At 31.3% G+C, this 16,325-nt stretch overlaps 4 protein-coding genes across 4 annotated transcripts; all 4 read right to left on the reverse strand.

The window, feature by feature from the left end:
• Positions 1-443: 443 nt before the first annotated feature.
• On the reverse strand, positions 444-3,264 carry LOC133320793 (uncharacterized). Its single transcript, XM_061529428.1, has 3 exons — positions 3,204-3,264; positions 1,726-2,028; positions 444-1,294 (listed from the first exon to the last, which is right to left on the reverse strand). Exons 1-3 carry the CDS (start codon positions 3,262-3,264, stop codon positions 1,002-1,004), a joined length of 657 nt encoding a protein of 218 aa, XP_061385412.1. The 3' UTR covers positions 444-1,001.
• LOC133320794 (uncharacterized) lies at positions 1,897-6,441 on the reverse strand (the record flags this gene model as incomplete). The annotated part of the gene is made up of 2 exons (XM_061529429.1): positions 1,897-3,764; positions 6,183-6,441. Coding segments are annotated over 2 exons (495 nt in total), but the record flags the coding sequence as incomplete, so codon positions are not given.
• A 4,681-nt stretch (positions 6,442-11,122) lies between these two features.
• Positions 11,123-11,714, reverse strand: LOC133320425 (uncharacterized). The gene is made up of 2 exons (XM_061528870.1): positions 11,479-11,714; positions 11,123-11,339 (listed from the first exon to the last, which is right to left on the reverse strand). The coding sequence occupies exons 1-2, from the start codon at positions 11,707-11,709 to the stop codon at positions 11,259-11,261; spliced, it is 312 nt and encodes a 103-aa protein (XP_061384854.1). The 5' UTR covers positions 11,710-11,714; the 3' UTR covers positions 11,123-11,258.
• A 196-nt stretch (positions 11,715-11,910) lies between these two features.
• Positions 11,911-14,257, reverse strand: LOC116769158 (uncharacterized). Its single transcript, XM_032660190.2, has 2 exons — positions 13,519-14,257; positions 11,911-13,074 (listed from the first exon to the last, which is right to left on the reverse strand). Exons 1-2 carry the CDS (start codon positions 13,709-13,711, stop codon positions 12,845-12,847), a joined length of 423 nt encoding a protein of 140 aa, XP_032516081.1. The 5' UTR covers positions 13,712-14,257; the 3' UTR covers positions 11,911-12,844.
• Between the last annotated feature and the right edge of the window lie 2,068 nt (positions 14,258-16,325).

The raw sequence follows: 16,325 nt of genomic DNA on the forward strand, positions 1-16,325 counted from the left end.
TTGACCTAAAATTTTATAAAACGTATGTTATGTCGGATAAAACATATCAATGACAAAGTAAAACAGTTCAGGCAATAGTCGACGAAACTACATTAAATTTAATAATCATTAAGGCTTAAAATTGCTAAAACACAACAAAAAATATAATTAAAATTTAAGATAAATTGTTGAATATAAATTAAATTAGTTCGAGTATTTTGATACGATATAAAAATCATTAAAATTTAATTAATAGGTACAAACAATATATATATGTAAGTGTATATATAAGAGTCATCATCGTCACACCAAATACGAAAATTTATTAATGGAATATTGTACACCCTCTGTATGTATATGCATAAGGTTAGTCAACCACTATCCAGGCAATGAGTAATCAAACCTTCACCAAACGGCTGTAACTGATGATGAATATAGATTGGATATGAATTCAAACAAGTCCGGATGAAGCAGAAATATATTTGATGCAATAACGACATTCATGTATGTTATAAATTATTATATCTGCTTTACAGTACATCGTGTATTAAGGCGAGTACACATTAATCTGTGAGGACTGCAATGTGTCTGTGCACAATCATTATATTATAACTCATATTAAAATATCCAAGTATTATTTAAATTAAAAGTATTCATCTGGTCTACAATTTAACTAAATAAATATCTATTTACTTTAATAGAAGATAATATATTTAAGTTAAAATAATAACGATTATGTTATTCTACAACTACCCTATAAATATTCTGTATTCGCGTATACATTTAATAAGCGGGAACACGTATCACTTTAGTCACTAACACGTCTATTAGATCTTAACATCAATGTTAAAAAACAATAATATTTTTGATATACATATATTAAATCTATACACTAAATAACTAATCTATAAACAATAAATAATTCCTTATATTTTCTTATAGAAGCTAATGTTTTAAGCAATAGAGGAAGAGTTTTTTTAAAATATATTTTAAATTGATATTATATACATATATATATTTTATTAATCGTCAGCAAAGATTTCCGCCTGGACGTTATAATGGTATGGGTACTTGGGATTTATTCGCACATAGCCTTCCTTGGTGTCCATATATTTCAAGGGTTCGTGCGTATGTTCTGCCGCGGCGAGTGTGATCACGTTGTCTTTGTTGACGTGGATGTGAGCCTTGCACTTCTTGCTGTTCGAGCTGGAGCAGGTGAATCTGGAGCCACCTCCTCTTGTTTTGCCGCTGCGAGAAAACGTATACTTCTTGTATAATAGCAACTTACTTCCGGAGGCTAGTTGTATGAACTTGGCTGGAAATTATCATTGTGTTAGCATTGATTTGATCTGGACGATAATTGAACTTAAATAACATAAAACTTGGTTTATTTAATTAAGACAGCTTTTTTACACATTTTTATTACATATTACAAAATATTACCAACAAATACAGCTTTATATAGTTACGATTATTACAAAAAGAAAAAAAATACTTTTCTTAAGTTACTCGATCAATAAGACAACATTCATTGCTAATGACTAAATGACTTAGAAACATTTGTACTTCAAGCATCTCTTAGAAAAAAAAAAACAGAATAAGGATAACTCAAATTTCAACTGCGTGTTACACAAATATTTTTACGAAAATTATTAACTATAGTATTATATAGCATTACTATAACGTTATTGATTCAAATCTTTCAATTGTGTTAACTATATATTTATTACACTTCCAGATAGAGACCTTTTTTTGTCTTCCAATAAACTAGAGGATGATGATTGTGCTGGCTATCGGTTATGATGATGTCGTCTTTGTGTATGTACACGTGAGCCTCGCATTGCTTGCTGTCGGAACAGGAACACCTGTACCTCCAGAACCTCCAGCCCTTGTGACGGAAGAAGCCGCTCCTAAAGTAGGTGTACTCCTCGCAGAAGTGAAGTTTGGATGGGGTGATGTATGTCGCTAGAAAACCATGAGCTTTACATGTGTGCACTTGACACGTATGATTGTATTGAGAAATTAATAAGGGAATATCATGTATATATACTATATTTATATGATATTAGGTATGTATTTTTTATATTTATTTGTGTTAATAGTAAGAACTAAATATGAACAGGAGTGACTGACGTAATTTAGCATGTTACTTTTACGATGCTGTTATAAATATGAAAAAAAAATGTATTTATAAACAATATGGCGCTGTGATGTTATTAGAATGATATAATTGAATTTTTCATTGCTTTTAATTATAAATACATAACATATAATTCAAGGATATCAATATATAGAAGTTATATATCAGGACTGAATACAAAAAGTATGAAACAAACTTAAAAATCTCTAATGGAATGTCTTAAAAGGTAACAAAATATATTTAATCAAATTAAATATTATCCTAAAGCTACTCACTATCAACAATAACATTCAATACATGGTACATGTTATTCTATTTATAAATGTAAAAAAAAATCACAGAAAATCTAAATCATAATTGACTAGGTCTTTTTAAAATAATTAACTTTCTTTGGAAGCGTTCTACTGGCGAGAGTATTTGTCCTTGTTTTTCATTTTATCAAAAATGGATGGAGAGAATAAAGTCCAAAAGTGTTTGAAGGGCTCAGTGGTTGATAATTTTTCCATGAATAGTTTGTACTTCAACTTTATAGTTTCTAGTATAAATTGTCCTTAATATATTGTATAAAAACTTTCATAACACATTCGGACATATTTACTTCGAGATCAATAAGAAAGATGCAATTATATTAAGTTATGATAAGGAACAGTAGGTAGAGTAACTTAAATGATATTAATTTTATCATTACTTTTAGTTAACCCCTGTTGTTAAAATTTATCTGAAAAATACGTGAAAGCTACATGGACTAGAGTTATGTCATGGGATTTCTATCAAAAACTACTTGATTTTGACTATAACAAAATTTCTATGACTATAAAAACTTACATTTCAAAAAAGTGCTATCTATTTAAATAATGATCTCATAAATCACGACAATCAACCTATACAGCCAACAACACACGAATATAGCACCAAAAAGGTAACAACCTCACAACCTCTTCAACAAAACGGGTGATATAATCTATGCCATTAAAAATATCTTCCATCTATGATGATAAATTAATTTTATTCGTGTTTTCTCTCTATTACGAAAGCTGGATGCGTGTGTTGCATGTTACTTCTAACTATTATGAGATCATCTGACAAATGAAGATAGGCTTTGCATCTGTGCCATCTATTTTTGGTGCATCCCCATCTGAACCCATTACGAGTTCTGCTTTGCTTGTAATATGTAAAGTTGCGATAAATTAAACGCTCCTTCCCACGTGTCGTCATAAATATGTTCACTGGAAAAGATAATATCAATGTCGATATTTTATCCATGCTCTATTTTATCGATAGATTTTTCCTACTACAAAAAAAAATCTCTCCTTTATAAACGTTTTCTTACGAAATCCGTCCCTAAAGATATCGATATTGCTTTGGAAGTAGGTAGGGTTAATAAAACTGTCATTTATTAGAACATCGTGCTATATTTTGACGTAGGTTCCAACGGCTGTTCTGTGCAGTCGGATGGTTGGATGGCGGTGCTCCCTTGATGGTGGATGGATGAGGTTCATCTCTTCATCCAGATGAATATAGACTGGACAAGCCCGCCGTGTGCACTGCCATCTCATAGCGATACCTTTATGAATGTAGCCGATCTTATAATATGTGTAGCCGTTCAGGTAATATCTGGTTCTTCCGTTACCGAACTCTATAAGACCTATGGATAACGTTAATTATTGAATTTAAAGTGATAAAATAAAGGAAAAAGTCACATTATAAATTATATAGGTTGAGGAAATATAGTTAAGCGCGTTATATTAATTACAATAATTAAGGTTTTTAAGAACAACTTTGAATTTATTGTCATGTGATGACAAAAAAAAAACCGTGAGATGAGAATGTGATTTGGTTCTATAAATTTTCAAGCACAAATAATACTTAATATAAAAATAAGTAAATATAAGGAATAATGATTCTTAAGAACGTTACTTTTCAAACTATAGTTTCAATAATTGATCCAGTCTTCAGGTATTTAGAATTTATATAAAAAATAAGGTGAACTGACTAATATACAACGAAAACTAGCTGTTGCCCGCGACTTTCCCATTCCATGGGGTTCGGAAAGGATCTACGCTTGATACATACTCTGTAGGTATAAAAGAAACTTACAAGTTTGAGTCCCATTAAAATATTATGGGCCCTTAAAAAGACATGATTGCTCTGATAGTAAATATATCCATACTCTTATACTACGTAATTGGTTTCAAAAATGTTACCCTGTGTATAACAGGAATTTGCATCGTCAGTCTGAACATAGACTATAAAGTTGTTCGTTTATAAATCCTCACATATGTTACTGTCAACTTAATTATACAAAAAAATAGTGCGTGGAGTCTCTCTGCACTAAAGAAGTGAAACGTCGTAATGTGGAAATAAAAATAGCAAAGCGTAAGAATCGATTTTTAATTAATTTATTTTCTTAAGACAAACTTTATTAACATTGCTTGCTATTCACAATTGATCGCATTTTTTAATGATCATGTTCGATTTGAGAAATTCAAATAACATTTACAATGGGTCTGTGATAACTAAAGTGAGATACGAAATATTTAAGTTCTATTTTTTCGGATTTTTTGCAAAAACTGCATCAATGGTAGTTCCCCTTTGGTTGTTGGGTTGTTTGTTAGTTGGCCTACTATAACCCCAGTACTAGTCCAGTAGTTGTTAGTTGGTCTACTATAGTTGATTGATGAGTGCTAGTCAATCCCCCCGTCGAAGTTGATGGAAGTACAGCTAGTGAATCAATGAGCATATTGTTGCGTTTGGCTTTTTGTCGTGCTCGGTACTCTCTCTGGTATTCTGCGTTTGTTTTCCTCGTCCTCCTAAAAGAATTAGCGGTCGTAGAAGGATCACTTGTTCTATACAACAACTCTTTTTCCTGCTCCGCTCGCTTCCGTGCTCTGTAATCACGGTAATATTGTGCAGTTTTCCGTCTTGGACCTCTTAAACCAGTGGAAGTGCTTGTGGTTGCCTCATCGACACGCCCTGGAAAATATAATTGTATCAATAATGTATGTGAATACGTCACAATGTAATTTCAAAAGAGAAAACCCAACAATCAATTAATATTCACAAGAGACGTACCTTGACATAACTTTAAATCCGTCGCATTTTTTACAATTCTCTACCACTAAATTTGAAAAAAAATACTGCCCTATTGTGTTATAGAACAAACAAGTACGTATTTTAGCTACTTTCACGACCCTCACACTGTTTACATATTGGCTTAGCAAGATTACTATTCACATGTGCTTAGAATCTACCGACTCACTCTCTTTCTCTCCTATTTTCTACATTTGTGTACCTTTCTTTCTCTTTCTTCCGATGGAAAATTGGACGCTACTTGTTGCTAACGCACGCGCTGGTCTGTAACAGGTAGAGTATACGCATGCTTTCGAGCATCACACGTTTCCTCTCGCTCTATCTCTTTTTATCTCCTCTTCCAGGACCGTTGAACGTTTAACACAACAATGCTTTCATAACCCCTCCATGGCAGCGTTAAACGTATAAAAAAACTTTGTTGCAAGTAACAGAAGAAGTTTCATTAAAAAAAAATCTGGAAAACAGTTGTACCTAGTTTTCCAATCCAAAACTGATAGTAAGTTCACGGTCAACATAAACTAAATATTCACCTTCAAAGTTGCCATAACATCTTTAAATAAAATCTTTGTAACACATAATACATTTATTTTATACTTAGATAAGGAAAACTAACATTGATCTATATCAAATATCACAACATTGACCACCAAAGCTTTTAAAAGATCATGGACTAGAATATTTATATTGACAGATGCTGACACACAGACGGTCCTCTTAAACTAACCCACCAAAGTTTAATGCGAAATACTTGACCCTTCATATACAATAAAATTTAAATAGCTTTATTTTATTACAGAGAAATATTTAGAACAGCACAGTTCTTATAAAAAAGCATCCTAATGAGTACGTTATCAAGAAAATATTGTACTCATCTCATGAATAGTGCAACAATAACAAAATAATCAGTGAGGAAGGTTAATTAGGGAAGAGTGTCAGAAAAATAAGCCTTAGTATTTAATTTTGGTGTAAGTACCGCTTGCGTTCCTGTAAATACAAACGGGCGGATGCGGATGTTCTCTGGAAGGTCGGTAAAGAAGGTTCAGATCGCTATCCAGGTGTAAATACACAGGGCATTGCCGCCTGGTGCACAGCCAACGACTGGCATCCCCTCGCAGTATGGGCTTGTGCTTATAGAAGGTGTACCCACCTAGGCAGTACCTCTTCCTACCGTTGTCAAATTCACGCAGCCCTGTGATGAAAACATCATTAGATTTGGAAATCGCTAGATTCAATTATGATTTCTGATTAAGAGGAAGTTCGTTTTAGTTTGTTTAAATTAAGAATTAATTTCTTTCCAGCCTTATTACGTTAAGCTTCTGTTTCTAACTGAAGCACCTATGTTCTCATCTTCTTTTGAGTAAAATGTTCAGTAGAACTGTTCGTGTTAACTTGTTTATAGAAAGTCACACAAAGGTCAAGGTATCAGTACACTGATATTTACCTACTTTAAGTGCGAGACAAAGAATATTTTTCTTTTCTTTTTTATTAGTTACATTAACTATATTAATAATATCACGTTTGTGTTAATCATATTATATACTCAATGGTGATATTATATATTTTTCTAAAAATCTTTTTCGCTATCGTTCGCCGACTTGCGACAGTCTCAATTAACGATTTTATTAAGCTTAAAGATTATAAACGATTTTTAATTAGATCATTGATATTTTTTTATATAATTATTTTAAATAGGAAAATAAGGATATCTGAATATGGCTAATACGACGGAATTAGTTTGACATTGCATGACATTATAATGATCTCGAAGTTTTTGTCCAAGATTTAGAGCTTTTATGAAGACATTCAACATTTTACTGTCATGGAATCCTTATTGTGTCGCAGTCCTACGAATTTTACTGTGTTTGATATATATATATACATACCAAATAATAAATATACCTGATTTTACCCATTGCATGATTTTTTCTCTCTTTACAATGATAAGTATTTTTCTACTTTGTTCTAAAACTTATCAATACTACTAATTAAATATTAAAAGTAAGGAAGATTTTATATACTCACTGTTTATTGTACAATTATTGTACTGTAAGTTTTAAGTATACCCAACTTACTCTTACTTTGGACCTTATAATTTCAGTAACTTGATTGTTGCATAAACATATAATCTATCATAATCTTTACTCTGTGGTTTAAAATAAAACATGATCTGATCTGACACGTTAGGCGAAACCTCTCGCTTAATATAAGCCTTTGTATATTAATTGTAAAGCAACTATTTCGGTTATTTGACAAAAATAATATAGTGTTTGTGGTAATCATCTCTACACGGAACCGTCTTCTTCATGAGTCATGGAATTTATGTAGGTAGGTACGTATACATTTATTAATAATCCTTTAAATTTTACAATAATTATATAAATTTGCAAGTTAATATAGTTTTATCAAACACTTTATAATCATAATAGTTTAGATTTTTTTTAATAAACTAAAAAAAATCCCTTTTATATCAAAAAATTTAACTAAATCTAAGGTGGGTAGTTTTTTTTTTTGGTATAAATTTTCTTAATACAATAACGCTGAGCAAACTAATATATGCTTCAAACATCTTATAGAAACGCCATTCATAAGAACCATCTCTTGATGGACTATGATTTAATTTAAGTATTATCAACCTTAATTTTAAAAAATATTTGCTGATAAACATCAAAACATTACTGTGAAACTAATTAAAATAAGATTTTTTCGATATAGGCAAAGAGAGTTTTATTATTACAATCTTATTAGTAACAAAATAGTATAAGAAGGGCTACAACTTGACATATTTCCCATTTCTAATCTTTCGTAATTTCGGCGGCTCGTGGTTGTGGTTTTTGGATGATATGAAGATGACATTAAGAAGATTATCAAGATGAATGTAGCTCGGACATGTCACGTGTTGCGTGCAAACCCATCTGGTACCCCGTTTGATAGCACTGTGCTTACCGAATGTATAGTTATTGAGAAGATACCGTGAACGACCGTTTGCAAATTGTATAAGCGTTCCTGGTGAAACAAAATTTTGTTTTATACATGGCAAATACTGACATACACTAATAAATGAAACATGATTTATGTGGCAATATCATTTATATATAATATATGAACCTATACAAACGTAAACGTACGTAAAATCCACGTCCGCATAAAACCATTTCAATTTATGAACATCTCTCCATGTACATATGTAGACATGTGATCTTTTTTTTTTGACATATCAAAATATACTGCGCAGTTCTCTTACGAAGACATATATTGCGATATAAATTTCTCCTGACAATATTAGGATCTGATCGTATTCTACAATCTTACATATTCACCAGTTTTAACCCTTAATAATTTAGGGGGTTCATGTGTATGACATAGTGGGGGCAGGTGAATGACCCTGAACTCTTTATCCAAATGTACGTAAACTGGACATTTGTGGTGCTGCGAACAAATCCACCTGGTGGCTGTTCCTTTCCGTATAACGGAATTCCTTTTGAAGGTGTAACCTTGAAGTAGGTACAGCTGTCTTCCATTAGTATACTTAATCAGAGTTCCTGGAATATATAATATTATGTGAAAACAATACGGATGTCACCAAGTAATTTAAAGTCCATATTTTCTATGCTATCCAGCGATAATTCAAGCAGACCAAATTGATGGTAATTGTCTCGAATAATGTTGGTCTTCAGTAACAAAGTTATTCTGAAGATAATTTTTTATTTAATAAGGAAAAGTAACGATACCTGGGTTTTGTACAGAATTTCGAGCTCCAGGTACAGTTGCACCAGTGGTGTTGTCGAGCTGGAACACTCCGGAACGTCGTTTCGGTACTTGCTTTTTGGATAGGAACGCGATCCGGAATTAAAAATCATTTATAATAACGAGAATTGGCTGACGTATTGAAAAAAGAATTGTAGTATTTTTTTCTAATTTTGGACGAATTTTCGTATATATTATTATAAATAAGGGTTTAAACCGAACCCGAACCGGAATGAACCGGCTTGTTATTCCGAACGATGAACCGTAGTCCAGAACGGGTTTTTTCTGCTGAACCGGAAGTCGAACCGAACCGAAATAAATTCGTGAACCGGTTTTTGAATCAGTTCAAAGGGTATTAAACTTTATTTATAATAAACATTAGAAGAAAATCACCCCCGTCGCTAAATTTGGGACATTAGACCGCACAGAGCGACCACCTACCCAAAATCGGCCCTGTCCATATAATTATATATACGCGTTCTGGTAAAAAAAAAATTTAGCACAACACCACTGAGTTGGGCTCCTAGACTCTTAGTTACAATAATAGAAATAATTTAGAATTCTGTTAAAGTTCAAAATAAGAGTGAAAGTCGTTAGTCCTTTTCAAAGAGAACATAGTCTCTTCCTAATTTTCTTATACTGTGTAGTTTGTGAATCTTTACAAAGTTTTAAATAAAAGAGGCTAAAATTTAATATTATATTCTCAATTTAAATAATTAATTCGATCTGAACAGACTGTGAGATGGAAACATCGATTTTGTGTAAAATACTTTATTAAATGCCTATAAATGCAAAAAAAATAATAGTATATATATACAGACGAAGCACTGTTAGTCAGACAATCATAAAAAAATAGTCAATCAGATAAATGCATGAATTAAAACCTGTAAAAATAATACGAGATCTTTTTACATTGACATACGCAATTATCACATAAGCACACAGTCTTAATACATTAATGTTACTGTATCACAATACTTAATACTTGACACGTAAATATAATTTTACGGTGTAGCGGCACAGACACGATAGAGGGTCGCATCATACGGAGATAACGCCAAAGGACATCTTATACAATACTTTAAACGCTTTACTTATGCTTAGCCTTTTTGGGTATCGAGGAAGATTGGATTTTTATGTCAGGAATCGAAATTGATTACGACTTTCGTTACGTATATGATGATAGCGCCTACTCTATCGAGAGGGGCTACCGACTATCGCTGTTTATAAAAAAATAACCTATAAGCTAGATAATTAAAATGATCACCGCCACAGCCTGCATACCAATACAAAAAGGCACTTCCTCCAAAAAAGGTTTTTTTTTTTGGAAACATTGGTAATATTTTGTGATGCTGTTCACTTGACAGATCCATCGCCTAATACTTACGACACTAACAATAGAGTATAAAACTTATACCACGATATTTGGATACAGTCTTTAGTCTAAAATAATATGAATGATAAAAATAGCATAAGAGACATTAAATTATCGTTGTGATCCTTCGATTATGATATATCTTAACTAGGATATGCGATTATTAGAAATTAAAAACTAAAGGTACAATATAAAGCGAAATGCGTTAAACTGTTTTAGATACACACCAAGTAATAGCTGCAATAAAATGCAATAAAAACACATTTAAAAATTATTAAAAACACTGTGGGCGATCAAATAATCGTGGAGGGGGGTTAGGGAGGGGGGCTCGGGAAGGTGGGGGGCTTGCCGTGTGTTTTCCTTATTTCCTGTACCATTCCATAGACGATAGCTCGGATTGTTAGGGGTACGGGTGTCTTTCTTCACGCTCGGCGGATGACTGTGCGAAACATTGGCTTTGAGAACTTCCAGTTTGTCCGTGATAATGAGATGGGCTTTGCATTTCCATTTGGAACCATAGGCGGTGCAGCTCCAGCGATGGGCATTACTTCTGGCTTTCAAGTGTTTGTAGAACGTGAAATTATTCAAACGTAGGTTGATACGGCCATTCGGACGGAGGTAAAACTCAACTGTGGACAATTACCGTCATATTTTTAGAATTTGAGTAGAACATATCACTGGTTTTTGGTCATGCAAGTGACGAATCGACAAAAATGGTTCGTCACATCTGGCTTCCGTATACACTATACTACATTAAAAATAACGGATCATACAACAGGGTAAATAAGTACAAGTTACAATTACAAAATATATTTATATGAATTTTAAATTTTTTTACAATTTTTAATAAAATCTATGATTATAAATTTATATGTTTAAGTACAGGTATAATTTATGAAAACGGCATGGCATTTATAGACCAACACACTATCAGAATCCAACACGTCCCTGTATATTGGCTATTCTCAATGAAATTCCGGTGACAAATTTCTCTGACGCACTTCTCTTCGTCTGAAATAAACTTCAGCATAAGTATCATTCTAACAAATACCATACATATCAAATATCTTTAAAAAAAAAAAAATTAATGTGAGAGTTGTTTTTTTTGACAGGCTAAATGTTAGAACTAAATAAAGTGTTCTATACATACATCTTTTTTCTGCCTTTTCCTGTTCTCCAAGAAGTAAGTGGATGGTGGATGGGTGTGATCGGTTTGGGCCCTTATAACCAGCATATCATTCGTCACATGCAGGAATCCCCTACAGGACCTCGATCCCATTTGTGTACAGCTCCATCTGTACCCATCTTTCAGCAGCTTATGTTGGTAATATGTATAACCATTGAGCATGAGCAAATCTTTCCCCGTACGCCCCTTGACCATTAGAACTGAAATAATCTACAGTGTTACCAACATTTAAATTTTATTTTCATTAATCAATTTATATTTATATTAAGTATTTCAATGATCATGCAAAAAGTTTTAATGCACCTCAAACCTCACATTTTGCAATAAATAGTATATGTATTTATTTCAGATTATTTAGAGGGATATTTTTATATTTAAATTAAAATAAGCATAAAATCCAATATAAATAACTATAATGTATTGAAGAAGTGTCTATATTAACACGTATATAAAAAAAAAATTAAATTAAGTACATACAATTTGGCACAATAAATTTTAAATAGTCGTTTGACTAGGATTCATACGTAGGTAATACAAGTCTATTATCTAAGTCAAGATTACATTGAGCAACATGGGAATGACAAAGCTTAGCTCTTGTTGAGATAAATAATAATAACTAAATACAATTTTAGAGGAATGCTTAAAAACTAGTTGATATATTTTGATCACAACGTATTAAATATATTTAATAATTGTTGTCTATTTAAAAATAGACTGCCATTAACTTCAGATGCTAAGGTATTTTATGATAAAACACATACGTAATGAAATTATTAAGGTCTAGTAAGATTATTAATATTTTAAGGATAGCGCCATCTGTTGTCAAAATACCGCAACAGTTTCATCAATGCGTCTATGTTTTTAGTGCAAAAATCAGGCAAGTAAATCCGTTGCTTGACTTCTATTTTGGCACAAATATTGTTATATGACATACAATGAGCTACCGCAAATAATTTCAGTGTGTTTAATACGATTGAATTAATTATTAATTATAATATTCGTTTCTACATGATTAAATTATAATAGATGGTAATTAATAACTAAAATACATTACTTTCATTTACCTTAAAATATAAACTAATTTATATGAGTATTATATTATAAGTAAAATCATTTAAACAGGAGGACTAATACTGGCAAGTTAAATGTGACTTAAAATTTAAAAAAAGAACTATGGTCACGAAGCAATACTAACAGAACAAAAAAGAAAATACGATTAGTGCCATTAATTTTTTTGGCCATAAAACTATTACTATATTTAATTTTAAATAGTTTTCTATACCTAAAACGCTACATGAATATTTGTCAAGTCTTAAAAAAAAATTCCACGTTAATCATTGAAGTTATATTTCGTGTAATTATCCTCGTGATTGTGAAAGCCCTTGTGTTTTATGTAGCGGCCCTCAACAGTTGTCTGCACACAGCTGTTGCAACCGAGGCGTTTGCGATCTCTGCACGTCCAGTTTATGGTGTTCTGATACCTGTTGTTTATCCAATACTTATTGTCCTTGAATATAAGAACCATACTCCCAGTTCTATGCGATGGCAGATAGTAAATACCTGAAAAGAACTAGCATTCATTAAAAGCACAATAACGAGGGTAGGAGGTAAAGAAAATAATTAAAAAAAAAAGTAAAATCTCTAAAATTTAACTTTAATACCTCGAAAAAACAGTAAAATAAAAGATTTACATATGAATACTGTATTCTAAAATATGGTCAAAATTTCTTTTTATCCCATCTATCAACAGGTCCCTTGAAATAGAAACACTCTTACAAAAGACACATCTGTATAAAACTAATTAAGTACATTTAAAATTACATCACATGATTAAACAAACTTAAAAAAATATACAAAACAACATTTATATAAACATATATAAAGATGATCATTTTGGTGATTGTCTGTAAACATCCTTTTCCCTTATGAATCTGCCGTCATGGCATTGTCTTAGCCGTGGTGGTTCATGTATATGCCTTCCACGGAATATTGAGATGTAATCACGCCCGTCGAGTCCTTTATAAGTGATGACATCAGCACGACAACCATGAACATCTCTAGAGGAACAGTACCACTGCTTCTTCCCATGAGCTTGGTGGTTTTTCACATAAAATGTAAAACCGTTAAGTAAAAGTAAACCGGCCCCCGTCCGTCCTGGTATAAACTGCGCTGGCACTGATGAGAAAAACCACAACATTAAAGTCCTGTTACCTAATAAAACACATATTTTGTTTCGAACGCTTTATTTATTTTCAATTTGTACTGTCAAAGTATTATATTTTATAGTAGTCCTCTTAGAAATTAAGGAACACAATAGCTTTGACGTACAAATTTGTTATTTGTAAAAAAAAATTTTAGAAGGATATAAAGGATAAGGGCAGGTAAATAATGAATTCGACCATCCCGCATAACTTTATTTCAATATTCTTTTGGGGTAAACTTTATTTAATGAATAGACGGAATACATAATTTTATTATCAAAATATCAACAAATAAAATGAAAAACATTTTTGAATTATTCATAAAAAACCGAAGAAAAGTTTTATATCCGATAAGATAATGGCACCATGATTGTTCGAGGAAGAATAAATCACAAGAAAGACATCCAAACTATTGAAGCAATCACTCAATGCTATCATGAAGTAAAATTTGAGCTAAATCGTTATTGTCGCTGTATGATAAAAAATTATATTGACATAAAACTTTTTCTACTAGTCATACTATCGTATTAATATTCACAGATAATCAATGTACGAATTTACTTATTGATGTATAAGTCCAAGATCAGCTAGATATATAGTAAAAAAGATAATTTCAACGAAAATGCAACATAGTTCTTTAAAAATCTGTTAAATCCATTTCAGTTATGATTTTGATGAAATATCACTTTAAAATCATGTGATTATTCTTATAATTGTTGCAACTAATTTTCAATATTAAATTCCACTTATATTGTTTCAGTTCAGTAGTTTTTTTACCTCGATTATATCGTATAGTACAAAATAAAACAATAAACTCGCACAATAGTTATTGATTGTGTTAAAAATACTTCATTTTTAATAGATTTTCTCATACAGAAGTCTCTTATACCTCTTACATACTAATGTCTAGGTTGAAATCAGATATCATGTATAACTAGACAAACAAACATATAATACTTGTCTGAAATAGTTCAGGGTGATTTAAATAATTATTGACAGTTAGGTAGAGTAACGGAAACTTATTTGTGTTTTATTAGCTATTCTACATTGAAATGAGTATTCAAGTGTGAAATTATATGTATATACAATTTTTATAAAAGCATCATATCATTTTACAGGAATCGAACCTGCCACATATAATAAAATGAGTAAATAACCCAACCCAAGCATTTTATATCTGTAATATAATACAATAGCAACTGATTTGCTGTTCAAACATTGTTACATGATATGTTTGTACTTTAAAAGTCATATTTGCTTTCAATAATTGAAAAATATTAACTGATGTTCACTAAAACTAGATGCATGTAGCTATGAAAGTTTGTCTTATTATTGGTTAAAACAACACAAATACAGCAACAACATAGCAATGAGTGATTACCTTTAGCAATAACAAATTTTGTGTTGTCATTTTGTAAACATAGTTTTTATATTCTTTTATACCATAATGAAAAGAAATATTTGGACGTCTTTTAGTAGGAAACTTACTTACTATTACTCACCGAACCGGAGCCTGCAAACGGGGGCGAGACCTCAAAATATGGTAAAAGCGGGAACCGAAACTAACCTTAGTATCACAAGCCACTTAGATTTTAAACACTTCACATGCAATTTATTGGTATACAAATGATATTTAACACTTCTTAATCTTAATAACAAATTTTCTTAATGCTATTTATAACAAAAATACGCGCAAAACAAGTTTAAAAACAATTTGACGTTTCGATGCTTTAGGATAACACCACGAAACATTTGTATAACACAATTAACGACCCGGATTTTGGTACCGCCTGGAAGGTTTTTAACACCAGCTTCGCGAATAACTCTATCTCGATGCGTTTACTAAACAAATTTGGCCAAAAAACTTATAAAACAATAGTTATTTAGTATCGAGAGAGTTATTTTGACAGAATATTTGAAGTAACTGTCCACAGATAGGCAAAACAAACTTCATTATAGAACTTTTACAAACAAAACTGGGAGGCAATAGTATTTTTTAAAGTTCTCAATAAAATTTATAGAATGTATAATATGAAATAGTACAGAAAAATATATGATCGCATTTTCAAGAAAGGAGCTATTTGAAATGAACATTTCAGTATAGCGACATCTTTTAACTTTTTGTTGTACTTCATTTATTATTTGCATATTATAATCTCGTACCAGTAAGGTTGTCATTTCTTTACAATAGAGGTCATTAAGAGTAGAATAATCTTAAAATAAATAACGATACATTTATATATAACATAGTGGCATAAATGTCAGCAAAACAATTATAGACAATACAATAGACAAGTATAAAAGACTTTGGTCATTAAAGCAAAAGATGATTTGAAAGTTCTTAGTATCTAAATTCTAAAATGAGGAATATAAAATAATATAATAAAATAATAATGATTTATAAGTTGAACAAGAAAAGTGTATAAATCAAGATTTTAGATTTCGAATACCATTTGCAATTATAAATTAAGGAAACCGGCATACAACAAGTTGGCACAAACTCAAATATCGACTCAATCAAATGTTTCTTGTTTGAAATTCGTCCCACCGATTTTATTACAATGGAAAGATTAAATTGTTATTTATTTTAGCTATAGCATTTCTTGCTTA

This window comes from Danaus plexippus, chromosome 5 (assembly GCF_018135715.1).
Source record: "Danaus plexippus chromosome 5, MEX_DaPlex, whole genome shotgun sequence".
Lineage (NCBI taxonomy): Eukaryota > Metazoa > Arthropoda > Insecta > Lepidoptera > Nymphalidae > Danaus > Danaus plexippus.

Excerpts from the sequence above, each read along its gene's own strand:
- LOC133320793 (XM_061529428.1), bottom strand. The coding sequence starts at position 3,264 with ATGGGTTCAGATGGGGATGCACCAAAAATAGATGGCACAGATGCAAAG. Across the intron at positions 2,029-3,203 it reads TGCAAAGCCTATCTTCATTT|TATATATACATGATATTCCC; the intron begins GTCAGATGATCT and ends ATATAAATATAG. Across the intron at positions 1,295-1,725 it reads TTATTGGAAGACAAAAAAAG|CCAAGTTCATACAACTAGCC; the intron begins GTCTCTATCTGG and ends GATAATTTCCAG.
- LOC133320425 (XM_061528870.1), bottom strand. The coding sequence starts at position 11,709 with ATGGTCAAGGGGCGTACGGGGAAAGATTTGCTCATGCTCAATGGTTAT. Across the intron at positions 11,340-11,478 it reads GGAAAAGGCAGAAAAAAGAT|ACGAAGAGAAGTGCGTCAGA; the intron begins GTATGTATAGAA and ends AGTTTATTTCAG.
- LOC116769158 (XM_032660190.2), bottom strand. The coding sequence starts at position 13,711 with ATGTTGTGGTTTTTCTCATCAGTGCCAGCGCAGTTTATACCAGGACGG. Across the intron at positions 13,075-13,518 it reads TTATAAAGGACTCGACGGGC|GTATTTACTATCTGCCATCG; the intron begins GTGATTACATCT and ends AGTTCTTTTCAG.